General features: G+C 39.9%; 2 protein-coding genes and 1 long non-coding RNA gene across 5 annotated transcripts in view; 1 reads left to right on the forward strand and 2 right to left on the reverse strand.

Annotated features, from left to right (window-relative positions):
- LSMEM1 (leucine rich single-pass membrane protein 1) lies at window positions 1-15,618 on the reverse strand. 3 transcript variants are annotated; one of them, XM_069587999.1, is made up of 5 exons: window positions 10,949-11,074; window positions 10,679-10,791; window positions 7,179-7,310; window positions 5,276-5,404; window positions 1-1,585 (listed from the first exon to the last, which is right to left on the reverse strand). In XM_069587999.1, exons 3-5 carry the CDS (start codon window positions 7,303-7,305, stop codon window positions 1,455-1,457), a joined length of 387 nt encoding a protein of 128 aa, XP_069444100.1. In that variant the 5' UTR covers window positions 7,306-7,310; window positions 10,679-10,791; window positions 10,949-11,074; the 3' UTR covers window positions 1-1,454. The 3 variants fall into 3 exon arrangements, with proteins under 3 accessions (XP_069444100.1, XP_069444102.1, XP_069444101.1); XM_069588001.1 differs by lacking the exons at window positions 10,679-10,791; window positions 10,949-11,074 and adding an exon at window positions 14,567-15,618; XM_069588000.1 differs by lacking the exon at window positions 10,679-10,791 and having other exon boundaries at window positions 10,949-11,049.
- Window positions 10,054-12,726, forward strand: LOC138439343 (uncharacterized). The gene is made up of 2 exons (XR_011256687.1): window positions 10,054-10,228; window positions 11,611-12,726. It is a non-coding gene; the product is annotated as an uncharacterized lncRNA (long non-coding RNA).
- Window positions 15,183-21,949, reverse strand: part of IFRD1 (interferon related developmental regulator 1) — a 25,441-nt gene continuing 18,674 nt past the window's right edge. The window contains exons 10-12 of the mRNA XM_069587997.1: window positions 18,742-18,870; window positions 18,195-18,290; window positions 15,183-15,946 (exon numbers count right to left, since the gene is read on the reverse strand). Of these exons, the coding sequence (XP_069444098.1) occupies window positions 15,857-15,946; window positions 18,195-18,290; window positions 18,742-18,870 (315 nt within the window). The 3' untranslated portion in view covers window positions 15,183-15,856. The remainder of the gene's footprint in view (window positions 15,947-18,194; window positions 18,291-18,741; window positions 18,871-21,949) is intronic.

Genomic DNA, 21,949 nt, shown 5'->3' on the forward strand with positions numbered 1-21,949 from the left:
TTCAAAGAAATATGGCTGTTTTTAAAGAGTTGTTGCATCAGCTCATCTGTCATCTCTGACACAATGTTACAGCAAATCTTGACAAATAACTCTGCCACACCACGTCAACAGGTCAATAATAACTTTCCAATAAACACAAATTTCAGAGTCTTAAAATATCCTGCATGACATCAATGAAAAAAAATAACTGTGCAGTACAAACGTTTTTGACTGGGAGAGAGATTCAGGAGGGAGGGGACATATGTATACCTATGGCTAATTCACGTTGATGTATGGGAGAAACCAATACAATATTGTAATTATCCTTCAATAAAAAATAAATTAAATACATTAAAAAGTTAACTTTAAAAAAAGTTGAGTGTAACAATGAATAGGTGAAACATCTTGTGCTTTTTTCATTAATTATTTACTGTTACAAAATGTGTTTTTATGTATGTATATAACTTTAGAATAAACTCAAATGTTTTTAATGAACCCAAAATGATAGAACAATAATACATTTCACAGAACAGACTTACACAATATATTTATAGTAAACATTTTCTAAGATTCGTACTTTTAAGCTCATTTATATTGCAGCATGTCTAATTTCACAAACTCTGTGCCTTACCTTTTGTGCTGAAACAAGGCAGGTTCCAAACATTCCAAATATACAATTTCTCACTGCAATTTAATAAACCTATAACCTATAAACCTAGCAGATTTCTGCACAATTAATCAGCGGGTTACTGAAGGATTTTTTTCCTGTCGGAAAGCCAAAAACCTCATATATCTATATATAACTACATATCTCCTTTGTTCCCCACTTGAATGTAAACTTCTGTAGAATACAGTGGTTTGCAAAAAGCAACAGCTCAATAAACATAATTTGAATAACTCGGGCTCTCTCCTCTGGTCCCCACCCTACCATACGCACTTTACTATCAACAAACAGCTGTAGGCAAATAGCTCTGAGTCGATCCATCCCCCATCCCTGAAGAAGTAAGAGTCAAGTATAATCACCTGAGCAGAATCTCCTTTATTGAAAAGAATTATCACCTGATTCCCTTGAATACAAACAATTCAACGAATCCCTTAGGCTCTTCCAGGAGTTCATAAAGATACATGAGGGGCCATGAACTTTACTGGCCACTGTGACCTTATTTTGGTGACAAATCTTCTTTGGTAAAAGAAGCTGCATGTGCAGAGCCAAGTTCCCTTTCTCATCTACTGGTGTTTTTCCTCCATGCCTCCCTCCCTTCAGCCCATGAAAGCTGAAGGACACTCCCACAAAGCAAGCCTCTTTCTGGCAGCTGCCCCCAGCCCCTCTTGCCTTGGAGTTGCTCCCATCCCTGTAATTCAAACTCAGTCTTTCAAGACCCACAGCAATACCCTTGATGGTTCTTAAACCATACACCCTTCCTGGACCGTGAGAAGCTCAGGTGTTAGCAGTTGCTCTTGGACGATTCATTTCTTTAGCTCTGGTCTGAGTCCAGCTGGTTGAGTCGCTTTACAATGATGCTGTTGATTTTCTTAAGATCATCTATGTCCTTTCCTTCAGCTGCTAGTCGTCTTGACACATCTTCCATCTTGTTTTCAGTTTGAACTTAAAAGTGAAAAATAGACAGCATTATGCTTATTTCCAGCGTGTTCCATCGCGACTCATCAGAGCCCATGGCGGGGTTCAGCTGGGGAGCAGAGATGCCGTCTTGGCAAATCCTCTGCTCCAATAGCCCATGCAGCCCTGAGGCCCGGGAGAGAAACTACTGAAGTTTCCTATGAAGTGAATTATTTTTACAACCCTTTTGTGCCAGACTTGACTACCTTTGGCAGCTCTGCTCAGATTCTGGCTGAGAAATACATTGTGTGAACAACCACAGGAAAACTGCCAGTGTCTGATTATGCCCAGAGAAGGGACTGTTGTCTCATTCTGAGACCTGTTCTCAGCAAAGGTTTTTCACTCATCATTTGGGAGGTGAGATATTTTGGGTTCCAACCCATAGGTCTCCTGGTTCTAAATTACCAGTCCATAATGAATGTATAATAATAATTCTCCCCAGCCACTCCGAGAGCAGAGAGACCATATTTCCAAAATAAATAGAGCCCCTGGGTATTGAGTAAGCCAGGGAGTGGAGCACTGTAAGGCCTACTTGGCAGTTAAAATTTCCAAGAAAGGCAGCACAAAATCAGTATTTAATACATGAACTCTGTATCATTTCCATTTCAGGCAAGTGTTTTCCACGATAGCTTTCAGGAACTAATGCAGGTGGTGACACACCACCGAGTTTGCCCAACAACTAATGTGGGAAGGCATCAGAGCTTCAGCTTCCAGCCTTGGGACAAACTGCTGCCCAGAAGCCACCTCCCCATTGTGTCTGAAAATTATGTTTGGATGAACTGTGCTCTAGAACGTGGGTGTGTTGGTGCAGAGCCAGACAGAAGAAATACCACTCGCTCCTGGAGAAAAGTGTGAAACAAGTAAATCCACAGCATGCGACATCCTTTCCTCTCTCTGGAACCTTCTACATGAGTCAAACACAAAAGGGAGTAGCAGGCATGGTTGGATTAAGTCTGTTCCACAATATATTAGCTCCAAATTAAATTCCAAAAGAGAAAAAGGATTCTATATGCAAAAACATTAGAAAAAAATCATATACTGACTTGCATTTTGGAAATTCACAAAAAGTAAAATAAAATACCTTGAGTATTACTAACCTAGCAATTCTCAAACTCACTAGACCATAGAACCCTTTTTAAAATGAAGGCAATACTTAATCACATCCCACACACCTCATATCTAACATTGCTTGGCCCTTGTAAACCTACAGAGGCAGGTAGGCATCCTGTGTAATCTACCCTTGCTGTCTGGTATTCCTCTTTAGAACAGAGATTGTAACAAAAACACAAGGTCCAATAGTTTAATCAATGTAATCAATGTAAAATAGCCTATTTCTCTTGCATAAAAATGCCAGATATAAGTTCTTACACTTCAGTTAAAATGATACAAATCTGCACCAAATCTCAGTGAGAGCAGAAAGGTTTCCTCTTCAAAGATGAGCACAGGCCAAGTTCATTTACAGAGGCCTGTAAAGAATGGTAAAGAATCCACCTGCAATGCGGGAGACCTGGGTTTGATCTCTGGGTTGGGAAGATGCCCTGGAGGAGGGCATAGCAACCCACTCCAGTGTTCTTGCTTGGAGAATCCCCATGGACAGAGGAGTCTGGCAGGCTACAGTCCATGGGGTCGCAAAGAATCAGACACAACTGAGTGACTAAGCATGCAAGCACGTGCCAACTCTGGTCTTAGGTTGGGCTAAAGTTTATCTGCAAACCACAGGAAGCCTCTTATTATTACTACAAAAGGCAGTGGAGTGCCAGGAGTTCTGGAGGCAGATGGGCCAGAGTATGAATCCCAGTTCTGCCTCGGATTAGCTGAATAAACAGGGAGAGTTAAACTCTCTGGGCTTTCACCTTTCATCAGTAAAACAGAAATATTAGGCAGTACCTTGAAGGGTAAAGATTTAAGATAATGAATTTAATGCATCTGGCACAGATAATTGTCCAATAAAAAGACATTTTTCTTTATTCACATCTTCTTTCTGTTTCTTGATATGACTTTGCCTCAATATAAAACCCTAGGAGCAAACATAAAATAAATCCTATTCGTAGAAGCGGGTATAAGATGGTAATAAAGAACATGGTATTTGATGCCAGGCAGGGGTGTCTCTGAGCCCTGATTAAGCACCCTTGTCTCTGGACCTTCAGCACAGTAATTAAGCTCTCTAAGCTTTAGTTTCAGCATTGATAAAACCAGAATAACAACAGGTCCCACACAATAGAACTGTTATGAGGTAGTGAGCAGACATGAATGTTTACCATCGTGCCTGGGAGAGAGTGAGAACCCAACACATCACATTTTAAATTATCATTACCCTTAGTCTTTTCCCACAAAAGAGAGCACTCCCTCTGGGCTGCTTCCCTGTATAGCAGACATACCTAAAATTTCCCAATAGTTTAACTTAGTCATTTCCCCAGACAGTGAGGCGGGATGATATTTGCAGCATCCACTTTTGTGGTATAACATTTCTGAAGAGTAATCCACACACTCTTTCCAGCCCAGCAGGTTCAGGGCCAACCCTCCTCCATAGAATAATCAGATCCAAGGGCACCGTTATTGTCAGGATAGTTCACACTGTAGCTTCTAAGTGCAAAAGGGCATTAGCAAGGTGACAGAGAAGCAATTAAATTACATCACCCCCTCACGCCGGCTCTGAAACCTAGGCCGGAGATGGAGCTTTAAGCTGGATGGGAGATGAAGTTTTGGGGAGGAAAAGCAGTTAGAAGCTGAGTCATGCCCTCTGCCCACCTCCCATCACCACCACTGCTACCTCCACTAATCCTGAGTGAACTTGAAATAGAGGCATTTCAAACACATGGAATCCACTTCTCATTTAGGCTTTGTGAAGGCTACAAGGCCTGCAGGGCAGAAGAAATGACTGTGGTGGATGCAGGCACAAGGGTGTCAAGAATGACTCCCTCTTCTCAGGCTCTTCCATTCTTAGTGGGTGTGGGAGAGAACTGAAGTAACTCCAGATGGTGGTCTACAGGGGACTGCTCAGAGACAGCACGGGGGGCTCCCCTGACGGGGCAGCCCGCATAAGGAGAGGGCAGCACTGAGTGGACAGCACCCCTCCCCAACCTGTGACAGAGAAGAGAGTGGCACTTAGACTTCGGGGGATCTCTTGGCTGAGGAGCTGTGTGGGAAAGCGTAGGCCACCACTCAAGGGCAGACGTGCAGGGCCCAGGGCAAGGGCAAGGGCAGGCGAGACACCAGCCCAGACGTGTCATGCAGTAGACAAGTGATCACCTCACATCCCAGCCCTGCCTCTGGGCCTTTGCACAAGCCCAGCTGATGCTTCTAACCGATTTCAGAGCAGTGAGGAAAACTGGGAGGGTGACTGAAAGTTACAGGCCAAATTCATGCAGAAACTGTGTGTTGGAATAAGAAAACCCAGAATTAACTAGGGTAAGCTGCCTACCATTAGCAGCTAGGGACTCTGGGTGAGAAATTAAAGTGGTACAGAAACAATATCCAAGTCTGTGAACTTCTGGCATGGAGGGTTTCTGTGTGCCCCAGTGACCCACCCAGAGCAGCAGGGTGCCCTGGGCATCCATGCCCTCTCGTCCTCCTGTGGCAGTACTGGGTGCCAGGAAGCACTGCTTCCTTATGGAAGCAAAGCTAAACAACCAGCTGTCAAGTCAGGGCAAAGCAGTGAAGAGTGTCAATGGTACCTACCTATCAGAAATATCACGAAGGAAACCAGTGCCAGGCTGATAATCAGCACGACGATCAGCCCCACCAAAAACAGACTGTGGCTTCCATTTCCTGAATCAGTGCTGACGTCCTGGAGTTTCTCCTCTAGAGCTGATGTGAAACAAATAACAACAACAAAAAAAGGACTCCTCAGCATACAGGTTGTCAGTGAACTGAACGGTCCCCAGTGTTAGAGATGTAAGATACAACATTGTAAATCAACTATACTCCAATAAAATTAAAGAGGAAAAAAAAAGATGTAAGGGAAACACCCATTTTCCCTCTGATCACTCTGAAAAAAGACTTATGCTTTAGACATGTCTTTGCACTAGTGCTCTTTGAGAATGTTTCACCTTCTTTTATATTAGTATATTCAAAGAACAAGCCTGGTCAAGCTATCTCTATAACCCCTGTTTGGAAAATTCTTTGACGATCATGTGAACACTGACATGGATTTTCTTTTGCATGGGGTGGGGGTAGGGTGGTGTAAAGAAATTAAGGATTCGGAGTGACAGAGGCTCTATTGCCCTTTGCCCTAAAGCGACCCAAGAATACAACACAGCTGGCTGCGGGTTGCTAACTCTGAGTGAAAGTCTAAGCATTCTGAGATATCTCCCAGAAAACTTTATTTCCTATAAAAATAACCAGCTATTCCTACATCTATTACACAACAATATCAAAATGAGCCTGATGTACTTGGTTTCTTAAAGTTGTTTGCAGGATGGACATGCTCTGAAAGCAAGATTCTCTTAAATGCTTTGCCGTTGAACTGAAAATGCAACTAAGCTTGGCTCACCCAAACCATGAACTGTCTGCATTTGGTCGCTGCTTTGTAAGGCCTATTTGCTTAATAACACCCAAATTAAATTGAAAAATGAATATAGAAACTTGGGATCATGAGGATCCTTGAATTACCTTCTGTATTTTCTCCTACTATGTAGCAGTCCCACACCCTCTGCTACTTGATTACGGAGAGATGGGGGCAGAGGTCCCATGCTTTATAAAGACATCCTGCCTCACACCCTCCACAGCTTTTCCTTCCTAATCACAGCCAAGGCATAAGCTGGCACTCAAACACCAACCTTTATTAAGACCAACTGTAGTAAAAACCGGTGAAATTCTGAATGAATGAAAGAGAGAAACAAGCATTCAAAAAGGATACAGAAGAGAAATAATAGACATAAAATTGGGACAGTACGAGTTTCGAGTACACGTGAAACATCAAGTGGACATTTATCCCCTGAGTTGGAAGGTCAGCATTTAAACTAGAAAAGATGGGGCTCAAATGACCTGATCGAACTCATTTATAATATTTAGGGGACAAGAAACACATGTAGCATTTAGTATTTAGCATATTTTTATTTTGTTTTCCCCCTCTTCTTTCTAATGTGTTCATTGAGGAGACTCGTAAATTTAAAAAGATGAAGATGACTTTTCTGCCCAACAGAACATGATTGATCTTTGTTATACTAGATAAATGCGTGGAACATTTTCTCAGCAATCTGCTATGAAGTCAGACCTGTCTAAGAGAGTGGGCACACTCAGTGACCTGGCTGTGGTCACCAGAGGGCACAGAAGCAGCCAACAGGCATGAATTAGCCTCTGGGAGGCCATCTCACAGCCTCCACTCCTTCCCAGGGAGAGAAACTCCAGAGGAAACTTCTCAGAACTCTTGAAGATTAGAGTTCGAATCCTGCTTAAGAGCCAGGAAAGCCCATAAGCCTGGCAAGTATTCAGAGAGCAAAAGCAAACATTGCCTAATACTAAATAGCAACTCTAATGCCCACCCCACCCCCACCACACCCACAGGCCCAGCTCAGCGCTGGCTATTTTTAGGTGACCTAGAAGCCAGGACTGGCCGCCAAGCCTGGGAGGGCACACGTACGGAACAGCTGCTGTGATCCGGCAGGACAGAGGTTTAGTTTGTTCAGATCATTTATGGAATCCACAACATAAAGCTTTCTATCTTCAGGAATGCTGCGAGAGCCACTGTCCTGGGAAGAACGTTTCATTGTCCCTGGAAGAAAACACTGCCATTAAACCAGAGAGGCTGGGCTGGGGAGCTGGCCTTCATATCACAGCCCACAGGAAGCTGGGCCAGCACATGAAGACCCACCCACACATATGACTGCCAGATGAAGAAGGGCTAGAAAAGTTAGCTTTTCCTTTGGGGGATGACACTGTAACTCTTTTTGCTTTGCTTATCAGGGAGCTCAGAGTCAAGTGTGTGGCACAATTTTAATGCTATAATACCCTGCTTATAGAACATGCTCCTTCCTCCTGCTCAGATTTCTCAATTTTGTCTATACTTTACCTGGGTTTTTTTTTTTTTAATTTTGTAATTGATTTTTAAATATTTCATATTCTGGTGAGACTTCTCAAATCCTTTGTGCAAAAAGACTATGTTTAAACACATAAAAAGACAAAATTATGCCAAGCAAGTCTGTGGCCATAAAGATTCTAAAAGAAGAAAATATTGTGAACTATTCTAATAGAATAGGCTTCTAATACAAAACTATACTTTTTATATTCTCCCTCAATATGCTAGAAGTTCATATCTTAAATGTATTCTTTAGTCATTATACACTGGCTCTGAGACCTCAAGACAAAATCTTAGCAAACTAAGATGATACAGAGAGCAATCCTGCAGCTGTTGGAGGCTAAACTTCAGGACCTCTGAGGTCTCCTCCGAGCTCCCTTAGATTTTGGCCACTTATGTAGTAATTCTGAAATTGTGGTTTACATTTAAGGTAATATTCTCTAATGACAGCATAAGTTCAAGCTACACTGAAAAAAAATCAGAACAGATTGAAAAGTTCTCTTTTTAAGTTGTCTCTCTAGCACAACAGAGAACTTGTGGCATTTCAATTACATGAAAAAAAGGTTCTAGGAAGACAAATTCCAATTGCTATCAAAGCTTTCTCTTTCACAGTGATCTCTTTTCATAAAACGAATGATGTGTGATTTTTTCATTGAGAAAGGATTTTAGACATGCTCTCATTTAGCTCCTTGTCTTTCCACAAATGAGGAAACTGAAGTTCAGAAGGTAAATGCCCAAGATCACACATTAGCTAGGTGCAGAGCTGGAAGCAGGCCTCTCGCTTCTGAGATCACTGCCCCTTCCCTGTGTGACCTTTCTTCTCCACCACCTTCCCTAATCCTTTGTGAAAACTCAGCTCAAACGTCACCTCCAACCTGCCTTTCTTTTGTCCCCTTGCTGGATGCTGTACATTCTTCCATTATAACATCTGTACTATTTCATCACATTTATTTCCTTACTTCTTTGATTTCCTCAACTGACTGAGCACTCTGAAGGGTAAGTACCCATTCTATTCTCCAAATGTCCAGTGCCAAGTTTAGAAGCCAATACCTAAAATATTTTATCTAGGATTTAAATCTCACTATTTTGAAAAGAATTTGAAGCTGTTAATAATAAGAACACTAACATAAAACTGACGTTAAAAATCCTCATATCTATCCGAACTTTAGTAAAAGCAATGCAATAAGCTTCATGTCTGCCTATATATGGCAACACACTATTGACTTCCTCTTAACATTTTAAAAATTTCCTTTAATACCCAGCTACCGAATAAAGAGAAATATGATTAAAGTTAGGAGAAACAAAACTCAGAAATGGTAAATGGTAATCAGTCATTTAATAAACAGATTAAACTGCATTCTAAAAACATTAAAACCCATCAAGTTCCTAGCAATGCCTAAAAACCTATTACTACTTGTAAAAAAAAAAACATGCCACCAGAACCCTAGCTAAGAAAAGCAGTGAGCTTGTAAAGTTATGGACTAGTTAAAATTTTTTTTAAAGTCTAAAACTAAAAGGGCATTTCATTTATTCTGAAATTTTAATTAACAACTAACTCTCTGAATATTTTAGATAAGATACTACTGAAGCACTTTACATATACTGAATTCCAAACATACTTCATGGAGCATTCTGAAGGGAATGACTCTGAGCGACCGGAAACAAACAAACAAAAAAGACAGCATATAGAGCAGAAGGGCCTAAGAGATCAATCAAATCTTATTCTTTCATAGATAAAACCAAAAGTGTTGACTGATGCATGGTTACAAATTTCTAAACCACTCTTTTAAAAGGGTTTTATATTTTATCATCACTTTGCACTTTGCTATCCCAAGCACTAATATTGGATGAGGCATAAAGGCTGTGTCCCATCACAGGATCATCATTTAAACACAGCTTCTATTTTAGGCTTGGTAGCTAACATGTGCTTCATTTTTGGATCTGACTTGCCGTCCTTGAGCCTTAGCTTCCCCTTTAGGAATGTAACTGCCATTGCTTAAATCTCATACAGAGGCTTAATCAGCATTTACGAAGTAGAAGACTAGCTAGAAAAGCATAGCCACGAAAACTGACTTAAGAGCCATGCAGCTAATAAAATCTCCAAATTACTAGCCTCGCTGTCAACTTAAGTAATTCAATGCAACATCAAATCCAAAATCATCACTAAGATAACAAACAACTTAGAATGAAAAGGGCTCTGAAAGGAATAATCTTCATTTGGGTTAAGTCACAATGTAAATACTATAGATGCTATTTCAATGCATTTTTAAATTAAGTGCAACATGCAAATGGCAAATAAAGAGCCAGTGAGAAAACCAAATTGGGGGTGGTTCGTGGCCGGTAAGAGTCAGCAAACGACCCTATGAGTAAATGGATACAAGATCACATGGCCCTGAGACCAGGACCCACAGCTGTTTGACACCCCGTTGTTGCTATCTTTGGCATTCCTGTATGAGGGGCATCTGAGAACAACCAGCACGGCTGGAAAAGCCAGAGTGTTACTAAATTCTGCGCTTCTCTAACTTGACCCTCCTTCTTGACTGCGCTGTGCAAATCTGCAAAGCTGCACTCGTTTCCCAGAACCTTTCTAATATTAATACCTTTAGCGCAAACATGTAAGTAATTTCATTTTTCTCCAGTTTAGGTCAATACTAACAGCTGGTTCTTTTTGTCTTGTAAGAATTCTTTGACTGCCTACTAATAAACATTCTGACCAATGTAATTGTTTATGAAAGTTTGCTTTGCTCTTTACTTTTTCCCAAAGGTGCTTGGTATCATACCACAGAAATAACTCACATGGGTATTGCTTGCTACAAAATCAGAATTGTTATAATAGAGCTTAATTCAAAGCTAATAGAAGCTTTATTGAGTGAGTCATGGTAATTTGTTCTTTAATTCCATTTCAGAGTCAGTGCCTCTTCACATTCAGGAAATAATTTTTAAAATCAAGTCTAAATCATTTCTATCACAAGTTAGAAAAGCACACAGCACATGCAACAAAAGACATCCCAACCTCAAGAATCAGAATTCAATCTCTTGAGAGTAACAGCATGCAAATTACTTACAAAAACGTGAGCTTTGACTGCTGGGTTGCCAGGGGGGGGAAATATTCAGAAGCAACTATAAGACTTTATAGAAATTCTGTAGCTCTTTGCCTTCCTTCAGCACACGGGTGCTCCTAGAAGGCCCATAAACCCCAGCGTGAAACTGTTGGTCTATACCCAGTGTTAATTTAGCCAAGCAGTTAAAATTCCAAATATTGATTTTTTTCAATAATGTCTAAGGTTTAAATATATTACTGAAACTGTGCTTTAAAAAGAAAAAAAAAACCCTACCATGCCTTGATTTAATTGGTAACTGATGAGGTTCTTACTGGACGGAGATTTATGTCCTTATTTGGCTGATATGGAACCTGACACAGCTCCCGCATTCTGCCACGGGGAGCTCCCGTGTATAAATATGGGGAAGAAGGCTGGAGCTGCCACTGACAGCTAACCACACAAGACTCCAGACCAATCAGAGGATGACAGTCAACAGGGAGAGAACAAGGTTGTGACAATGCTAACCAGGATGAGAGCAGGTCAGAGGACTCCAGGGCTTCCAGCAGCTACAAAAGGGGATGGGGTGTGGGAGATTACATGGCTACTGACCCACTGTCCCACTGCTGGTGGTGGGAGCACTTCATCTCATCAACTTTCATTTTCAAAGGCTTTATTCTGTGAGTTTTTAACGCATCCTCCTTTCTCAGGAATGTCAGCCTTTGATGTGGTTCCCTCTCACATGTCAAGGAGCATGTGCCCTCTAGTGTACAGGAAAGAAGCTGTGGTGAGACAATCCCACAGGCCCACTGCCCCAGATTGACTATCTGGGTAGGATACTAATGATTAAGTGGTAAACGGATATGTAACCCTTCATAATCCTACTCTCTATTGCCATGACTAGACAGACATTACTTTGCCGACAAAGGTCCGTCTAATCAAAGCTATGGTTTTTCCAGCAGTCATGAATGGATGCAATAGCTGAACCATAAAGAAAGCTGAGCACCAAGGAATTGATGCTTTTGAACTGTGGTGTTGGAGAAGACTCTTGAGAGAGTCCCTTGGACTGCAAGATCAAGCCAGTCAATCCTAAAGGAAATCAGTCCTGAATATTCATTGGAAGGATTGATGCTGAAGCCGAAGCTCCAATAATTAGGCCACTTGATGTGAAGAACTGACTCACTGGAAAAGACCATGATGCTGGGAAAGATTGAAAGCAGGAGAAGAGGACAACAAAGGATGAGATGGTTGGATGGCATCACTGACTCAATGTACATTAGTTTGAGCAAGCTCCGGGAGTTGGTGATGGACAGGGAAGCCTCCCGTGCTGCAGTCCACGGGGTCGCAGAGATGGATGCAACTGACTAACTGAACTGAGACAGACATTAACTCAGCCTTGAGCACATAAATTAGAAAATGTTTGCTCTACAAAATTAGTATGGACCCCACTCTCCTTTGGGGAAAAGAGATGTCACCTTTTAAAGTTTCATCTGTAACTGAGGACCAATTCATGAAGACTGTAACTAGTAACTTTTTTCTCCGAAGCACATAATGCATTGTTATGCAACATTTCTTGAAAAAATAAGAATGTTTGCTATTTTAATCATCATGTTCAGCTTTAATCTCCCAACTACCCGATCTGTTTTAAACCATCTATTCTTTAAAGAAAAAAAAGCCTCATTTTGAACACTGTGTTTTTCTCTCTCCTGTAAACCTAATCCTTGAAGTATTAAGTCACCCCCTTTTGCCCTCAAGGACGAGGAAAATGGGAATTAAGTTCCTCACACCAAAGTCTGGATTCAACCATATTTTACACCAGAGGGGGAGGGATGAGGTTTTTTTATGGTGTGTGACCAGGTAAGACTTCTAGAGAACCACTTAAGAGCAAAGCAAGACAATCCACTTCACTTTATCTGCTATGTATCTAAAAGGCCACATCCTGAAGAGTTCTGAGTCACAAGAGGAAAACAGGTATTTTCACAAGAATTGATCAATTTGGGGATATTTTCAACTATTTCTGTGTTTTTCTTTCAAATATTATATCTCATTCCCAGGAAATTAAAGCATATATCAAAGACTTGAGTCAAAGATGCCAACTGATTCAAAATGAATGACTAAACCTCAAAGAACTTACTAGGCAGGGACCATTTTAAATTCCTGTAAGCCAGCAAGGTTAACCAGTATCAAGGAATAATTGGTCTATCATACACCATTTTACTGCTCTGAAGATAACCCAAGCACTTTCACATTGAATCCCCTGTTATCCTGCCTAGCAACTACCCAACAATTTCATGAAAAGGCACCCATCTATAAATTTAATATACAATTAATACCTGCTTACCTCTTCCTCCCAAAACTCCAGTAAAAAAGGCAGAATAAAAGTTATAGAGCCATAATAATAAACATAGGAGGTAACAATACTGAGCAAGATTTCAGCAAATCTATCGAATATAGGAAGGAGAGAGTGATTGGTACGTACCTTAGCAGACAGTCACAGGACCATCACTGCTGAGTAAGTGATGGACCCTACAGAATTTAAGCAGGCTCAGAACTGAAGGCAACAGTGAAGTACACAGCTAAATACAGGCAGGTAATTTCATGCTAGCTAAAAATATAATGCAACAGCAAGATCTGAAAACTGTTACAATCTCTCCCAGAAAGAAAAAGAAGTAAGGCCAGAGGCTCCATCCAGCAGCTCTAACATTTCATGGGAACTCCAGATCATAGAAAATGTACATGCATCTATGTGGAGGATGGGAGGGTGGTATCAAGAACTTAGTATTTCCCAGATTGCCAGTCTACCAAAACACAGTACCACACATTTTTACAGCAGAGACAGAGATTCAAAGAACAAAATAAAACAAAATAAATCAGAAAGTAAAACTGCATCAGACATTGTGGCAACTCTTTTAGAGTAGAGCAATGCCTTCAAAATCCCAAGTTTTGTTTTCTACCTAAAATTTTATATACCAAGCCAAAGTACCTGTTAGACACATAAAGTTTCAACATAATTGACCTCCCACACACTCATTCCCAGAAGTTTCACTCATTCCATTTTAACAGGGAAGTAATCTAATAGCGAAGACATGGGGTCCAGATGTGGAATCCAACTTGAGTGGAAAACAGATCCTAGGATGGAATCACAGCAACAGCTGTACAATCAGATGAAAGTAGTCTAGACTGAAACAACAAAGAATTCAATATTCTTTTGGGCTTTGACCATGTGACAAAGAGGTTAAAGAGGAGTTTTACAAACTTATTGGGACTGCTCTGGAAGAGTTAAATGATGTATAAAACCAAGACAAGATGTCCTATGAGAACGGTAATGTAAGCACAGGAAACCATCTGGTTCAGAAATGAATAGAAAATATGGTAACTATAATGTAAACAATGATGCTGACTTAGCAAAAAGTTTGGCGGGGGTGGGGCAGGGAGTAAAAAGGCTGAAATCCTTACCTATCAAATAAAGAAACAGCTGTATAAGCATTTTACTTAGAAATCTGAAACCAAAGTGCTATGAAGAAACTAAATGCTGAAATGAAATCCTGAGAAACGGGAAAGGAAGGAGCAGGGAACTAACTTGCTTATAAGCACTGAAGAACTACTGAAACTATACATATACATCCCTGGTGGCTCAGTGGTATCAAGAATCCACCTGCAATGCAGGAGACCGGAGTTCAGTTCCTGGGTTGGGATGATCTCCTGAGAAGGAAATGAATGGCATCTCACTCCAGTATTCTTGCCCGGGAAATCCCATGGACAGAGGAGCCTTGCAGGCTACAGTCCGGGGGGTTGTCAAGAGTCGGACACAACTAGTGACTAAATGACCACCATAAATTGCTTTAATAAAAACTCATTAATATTCTAAAATATATATATAGCAAATTGAAAATTTAGAAAAAAAATACTACTTACAATCTCTTCTCTATGGTCCTGAACTACTTGGGATATAAAGAGGTGACAACATGTAATCCCAAGTTTGAGATTCCAAGTTTGTTTTCCATTGCATTATATCCGAGGGCTGGAACTCACCCTCCCAGCAGCAGTAACAGCTCCATAAGGCAGCCAACAGGGGGAGCATCAGACCTTTCAGGAGGGGTTGAAGATGTGGCAGAATAGACTAGTTCAGAAAAAATACCTCTGTGTATTTTGGTCCTTATTTGCATGCTTCTTCCACCACTCTTATTACTGTTTACTGCACTAATATAAAGAAATCTGTAAATTCTAAACTGTAGGTATTATGTGTGCAATGTTATTTTAACATAAAGTTTTATAATAAAAAATCCTAGTGCACTGTCAAAATGCCTACAACTTCCCATAAAGTTAAAAAAAAGCACCTCATGGGGCAACCAAGAAACAATGGTCTTAAAAGTAGCTGGAATGTCAACGATATATGGCTACACTTTTTTCATTTATTTTCATGTTTCCAAATATACAAAAGGAAGTTCTGTTTTACTCTCCCTACCTCATCTTATCATTTTGAACTCCATACATAAACTCATAAATGTTTCTTCTATTAGAAAAGAAGCACTTTTAGTGTAAAAAGATCTTTATTTCAAAATAAAGAGCACAAGGTCTTACACAGCAAATACAATTAGTGTTACTGCCCTCAGTGGTCAAGGTTAGCAACTTTTCTGGCTTATATTAATTCATCATGAACAATGGATGGACTGATTGGCCCGTAAGTGCAGCTGTATGGTCGCATGGTATAATTTCTTTTGTTGATCCTAGTGGCAAAATTATTAGGTTCCACTTAAAACTGAAAATAACAGCAGCTTTTCCAGATCTAGTTCCCAAAATTGTATCCTGAACTCATCTGTGTAAGATCTTAAGTTTAAAACTTTGTGTATCTATATCATTATAATCAGTATTTCTGACAATCACAGCATAAGAAATTTAACTTCGGCTAACAGTTTTTCTCATCATGAAATCAAGTGAAATACCTTATGTTTGCTTTTTTCATAAATAGAAAATGACCAAACATTACAAATACTTCATTTATGTTTAGTGATTATATATACAAAGAATAGTCAATAAACAGGACTTACCATCTGTAATACTATATACATTAAATTATAATATAACCCCTCCTACAAAAGCTGTCTGTTGACCAAGATAAAAACTGTTTCTAGAGATTAAATACATTAGAAATTACCAAAAAAAAAAAAAAGAGAAATTAGAAAGTGGTCTTCAAATGCTAAAACTCTAGAAGAATTCTCCAACATCTGCTCTTTTATCACGACATTTGCTTCGAGCTTTTGTTCGAGCTTTGAAGGCTGCAGAATTATATAAATGCTGAAATGGAAAAGAGAAAAATATGTGTGAGCCAATAAAGTTTTCGATATTCTTATAAAGTAAGAAAAAAAGATTATAATGTGACTATAATGTAAACAACGATGCTGATTTAGCAGGAAAAAAAAGGGTGGGGGGAGGTGGAGGGAGAAGTAAAAAGGCAGAAATCCTTACCTATCAAATAAAGAAATAGCTGTATAAGCATTTTACTCAGAAATCTGAAACCAAAGTGCCAGGAAAAAACTAAAGGCTGGAATGAAATCCTGAGAAATGGGAAAGGAAGGAGCAGGGAACTAACTTGCTTATAAGCACTGAAGAACTACTGAAACTATACATATACATCCCTGGTGGCTCAGTGGTATCAAGAATCCGCCTGCAATGCAGGAGACCAGGGTTCAGTTCCTGGGTTGGGATGATCTCCTGAGAAGGAAATGAATGGCATCTCACTCCAGTATTCTTGCCCGGGAAATCCCAAGGACAGAGAAGCCTGGCAGGCTACAGTCCGTGGGGTTACCACGGACTGAAAGGAAAGAAATGAACTAATTTGACTTTAGACATACTTTATATGTTTAAAACACACAAAGAATGAGGGAGAAGATTAACACAGGATAGTTCATGACGATTCTGTATGAAAAAAATAATCAAACATAAAATGTCAAGAAAATTTTTTAAATAATAAAATCAATGTTGTCAAATATGTGTTTAATAGCTACATGCGTTCACTCAACACTGAAAATAATTAAAAATAGTAGAATAATTTTGGAAGGTAATTTGGCAATACATCTCAAAAATCATAATCAAGCTCTATCGTCCCATGCAAGGATTTTATCAAAGAAATAATCCAAAAGAGAAACAAATGTAAAAATATTAGTATTTATTAGAAAGTTTTACAATGCCCAACAATCAATTATATGTCCATCAAAGTGATTAAATATAAAGATTCTATAAACATACAATAAAACAATTTACATCCACTAGGATGACTATAACTTAAAAGGAAAATAAAAACAAAAAAAGATATTGGTAAGGATGCCAAAACTCTCATATTGCTAGCAGGAAGGTAAAATGCACTGCAGTCATCGTAGAAAACAGTTTGGTGGTTCCTTAAAAAGTTAAGCAACAGAATTACACATGACTGGGCAACTCCACTCCTAGGTATATACCTAAAAGAACTGAAAACAGGTGCGCTAATAAAAACTTATATGTATATGTTCAAAAAAAGCACAATTTAAAAGGATCAAAAGTGGAAACAAGCCAAATGCTCACAATGAACAAAGAGATAAACATGCGGTGTATCCATACAATGGAGGATTCTTTGGCCACAAAAAGACTGAAGTCCTGACCACCCTACAACATGGATGAACCTTGGCAACAACATGCTAAGTGGAAAAAAGAAAAAACCAGTCACAAAAGGTCACATTATATGACCCTCTGTCGGTGAAATACCCACAACAGGTAAATCAATAGAGAAAGAATGCACATTAGTGATTGCTTATCAGCAGATGGGAGGAAAGAAGACGTGAACAGACAGTGAATATTTAATGAACCTCAACTTCCTTTTTGAGGTGACGAAAATGTTTGGAAACTAGACAGTGGTGATGGTTGTGCAACACTGTTTAAGTGTATTAAATACCACTGAACTGTACACTATATTTTATGTTATGTGAATTTTACCTTAGTAAAAAAAATAATAAGGATTTTTGAAATGTTATGAAATTCTCCAGGCAAGAATACTGGAGTGGGTAGCCATTCCCTTCTCCAAGGGATCTTCCCCTCCCAGGGACTGAATGCAGGTCTCCTGCACTGCAGACAGATTCTTTACTGCTGAGCTACTAGGGAAGCCAAATAATATTAATCACTATTTAACATTACAAATTCTCTAAGCACATTTGTTCTCCTCATCTGTAAAATGAATCTGTTACTTACTAAGTTTAGGCTCAGTCATCAGATATGAAACAAACACTTTTGTCAATATTTATCCTTCAATATATAAACTTTACAGAACAAAGGGAAACAAACAACGAAAATAGTTTCTATGTTAATAGGATTATGGATAAAAATTTCTCGTCTTAACCCTCCACACTCTAAATGGACGAAAGTTTCTATACTTACTAGTTCAGCTCTGTCTGAAACACCATGGAGAACTAAATAGAGTTCAGAGACAGAGCTAAATGCCTGTCACCTGGCAGAATCAAAGCTTTGGCTCCACTTCTGTGCATTCAGTCCTCTTGAAAACAAAAACCAAACCTACCCTTTCAAATCGAGAAATCTTCATTGTCTTCAATGCAGCAGCATCAAGCATCACTGGGGGTCCAAGTTCAAATACATTGCGAAGGAATTCATTTGACTTAAATAAAAGAGGCAATAAGGCTCAGTATTAAACATCAGTTTTCTTTTTTTTTACTACATAAGCTGAATTCTGGTTAACAGAAGTTATGTGGAGTTTATAAATACGAACGTATATCACTTATTTTCTTTCTGTTTCTCATAGGACCAAATTGTTTTCCAAGGCTCTGAATTCAAGAAAGCTATGTCAAACTAGTTGCTTTCCTACAAAGAGGTCAATAGTGCTCCAACAGTCAAAGAGATGCCCCACCAAGCTTACACTACACAAAAACAAAAAGGACAGTTTCATATTTATTCACCTGAACTTTCAAAAATAAATTTGCTATTGTGCATAACATATACTGAAAACAGTCTGTATATTCAAACTAATTTCAAAAGCAGTGATGTGAGGTACATTCAAAACTACTCTCTAATTTAAAAGCAAACATATAGAAAGGATGTCACCCACTCACCTGTAAGTGGTACTGCATTCCTGACCCGAGAATCTCCTTAAAGGTGTCATATGTATGTTTTTTGACCCAGCAATCAATATACATCCTTTCAGGACCAAATTTAACAGTTTCTGTTGGAAAGTCCCGTTCCTAGTCAATAGAAGAATAAAAATTTTAAGAGGAACCAAAATGATCTAAAGAGATCCTACATAAACACAATTTCTAAATACACAGATACATGTTGAAATGAACAGTATGGTTTAAACAAATACCTCCATCCCTGAAATACGAATAGGCTAGAAAGTAGAAGTACTATCCTCCATAGAGAGCTCAGAGTTTGTCTAGCTGCCGTAGACGTGGCAAAACTATCTTGTTGTGAATGTTTTTCCATTTCAAAAGCACTCAACAAACTTGCTGAGAAATTCAGATACGTGTAGTGGTTTAGGATTAGGGGTAGGGAGGGTTATAGGACAAGTCAGAAAGACAAGATGCCCCCACAAGCCAGTGGTGACATTAGGGAAGCAGAAATCTAGGAAAGGAAGTAAAGATAAATGGTGTTAGCTAACAGAGCAACTAAAAAGGAGGAGAGCAACTAGAGGGTTCAGAGGGCCTTTGAAGATTCTTACCAAGAAAATGAGAGATAACATTTACGATTTCAGAGACGAATAATTTTGCCAGAAGACAATTTATAAAGTATAACCATGGGGCGAGAAGAGGTAGCGGTGGAAGTGAAATGGAAACAGGAACAAATACAGGATAGGGTTTTCCAAATGAGCAGAGAGGAAACCCAGAATACTGACAGAACTTGAGACAAAAACAAAATAGCTGCTCTATATTTTAATAAATCATGAAAAAGGAAGAGTTACCCACATGGTGCAGTGGTAGAGAATCCACCTGCCAATGCAGGAGACTCAAGAGACGTGGTTTCCACCCCTGTTGGGAAGAGCCCCTGGAGGAAATGGCAACCCACTCCAGTATCCTTGCCTGGGAAATTCTATGTAGAGGAATCTAGTGGGCTACAGTTCATGGGTCAGACATGACTGAGTGACTTGAGCACGCACACACATCCAGGAAGGGAGGAAGTGATTTCCACAGAGACAGGAGAAACAAAGCGGTGGGATCTGACTGGGCAGGACCAGTCCAACTGCCTTCCCCACGTCTGTTTAGTCCCCACCTCTCTGAGCAGACGCAGGATCTTATGTAATAAAAAAGATGCTGAATTTACATGGATATGCCACTCCCTGGCTTGTGACTTTGGCAAGTAATTTAACCCGTTTGGGTCTGTTCCCTTGCCTGTAAAGGCTATCTATACGCCTACCACATAGAATTATTAGAGGTGTAAGCGCGTTTTGTGAAGCACATACAGTGCTTGGGCTGTTATAACAGGTCAAAACAACAACAACAAAAAACAGTATGATTCTATATTTCAGCATTTCTTATTTCAGAAAACAGAGACACCAGGAGAGAACTCCCTATAAACTCATGTGTATCCTTACCTGTTCCTCTCTCTTAAATCAGACAGGCCTTCCTCCCCAGTTTAAGGCTAATCATTATTCTTTCAATGCCTCTTACCACAAATCTTTCACTTTATTTTCAAAGGCTGCTTTCTCCATTGATTCCTTTCCCCATAAACTGTCTCTAGCATTTAAAACAGCAAACTCTCCCACAATCCAGTTATCAGCTCTCTTCTTCCCATCACAGCCATGTTTTTTAAGTCAAGACGTACTATCTCCACTTTTTCACCTCCCATTCACTTTTCAATCCACTTCAGTCTGGTTTTTCTCCCATCATTCTACTGAAGCTGGTTTTATAAAGGTCATTGTGGTATTGGGAGAAGACTCTTGAGAGTCCCTTGGACTGCAAGGAGATCCCACCAGTCCATCCTAAAGAAGATCAGTCCTGAGTGTTCACTGGAAGGACTGATGCTGAAGCTGAAACTCCAATACTTTGGCCACCTGATGCGAACAGCTAACTCACTGGAAAAGACCCTGATGCTGGGAAAGATTGAGGGCAGGAGGAGAAGGGGACGACAGATGATGAGATGGCTGGATGGCATCAGACTCGACGGACACAGTTTGGGTAAACTCCGGGAGTTGGTGATGGACAGGGAGGCCTGGCGTGCTGCGGTTCATGGGGGTGGCAGAGTCGGACACGACTGAGCAACTGAACTGAATGACCTCCTAAGTGACAAATCTCATTGACACTTTCCATTCCCTCTCTGGATCTACCCGCAGTGTTGGCCCTCAAAGACAGCATAGTACAGTGCATTCAGACTCCAGCTTTGCTACTTCCTGTTTTTTGACTATTCCTCTGGTCTCCATTTTTCCTTAAAAAGATAATCGAACTGTTTAAGACCTACACTGGGACCAAAACAACAAAACTGTATGTCAAAGTACTAACATATCAAATGTTTACCAATTTAATACATGAACTTCAAAATGGGTTTTTGGATGAAAAGAAATGGTGTGGCAAAACAACCACACCCCAAATGGACCATTCTCTGCACCAACTGAACAAGATCCAACAAGAAAGCAGAGTCCCTCAAAGAAAACTGGGTTTCAATATAAGAAAAGAGACAAGATCACTAAGCAAGGCTCTGAGACATGCAGGTAGACTGAAGCTGAGCTGCAGGAACAAGGAACCAATCAAAAGGCAAAGAAGGAACAGAAATTCTGAGATGAAGAAGAGAGGGTGGGAAAGGCCTGCGGGGGAGGTCACCAGAGGACAGAATTATGAGGCAAACACAGGGCTTTCATTTCCATTGATAGCAGAGGGGGTGGGGGGGCAGAGGGAGGAGACAAGAGGCCTGTTAAAACTGGTTCACATCGAGATTTCACATGTATCTTTCTTAGGAGAGTCAGTACTTTCTACCATGACCAGCCTGGGCTGAGGGACCTGTCAACAGGGTCTGTGGGATCCTACCGACCTTAAAATCTGTTACCCAGAGAGGACCCAAAGAGACAGAAAATCTGAAATCAGTTATAATCCAGAAAATCTATGACATGTCATTATTTTATCTTTTGGAGGCTACAGGATCTAAATACAGGAATAGTTTATTTCTAAATTCCACTCAAGAAAAACGCTTATTTGGGGATTTTACCATGCTAATTATAAAACCAACAAGATGCTTAGTATGTATGTATGTCTGTTCGAGTCAGGGTTTTTTTTCTTCCTCATTTTGTTTTTTAAATAACATCCTGAGTAAACATAAAGTATTATCTGAGTAAAC

This window comes from Ovis canadensis, chromosome 4 (assembly GCF_042477335.2).
Source record: "Ovis canadensis isolate MfBH-ARS-UI-01 breed Bighorn chromosome 4, ARS-UI_OviCan_v2, whole genome shotgun sequence".
Classification (NCBI taxonomy): Eukaryota; Metazoa; Chordata; class Mammalia; order Artiodactyla; family Bovidae; genus Ovis; species Ovis canadensis.

Coding starts and splice junctions, on each gene's coding strand:
- LSMEM1 (XM_069588001.1), bottom strand. CDS start 7,305: ATGAAACGTTCTTCCCAGGACAGTGGCTCTCGCAGCATTCCTGAAGAT. Junction 5,405..7,178: donor CGGATCACAGCAGCTGTTCC/GTACGTGTGCCC, acceptor GTTTCACATCAG/CTCTAGAGGAGAAACTCCAG. Junction 1,586..5,275: donor CTTCGTGATATTTCTGATAG/GTAGGTACCATT, acceptor TTCACTTTTAAG/TTCAAACTGAAAACAAGATG.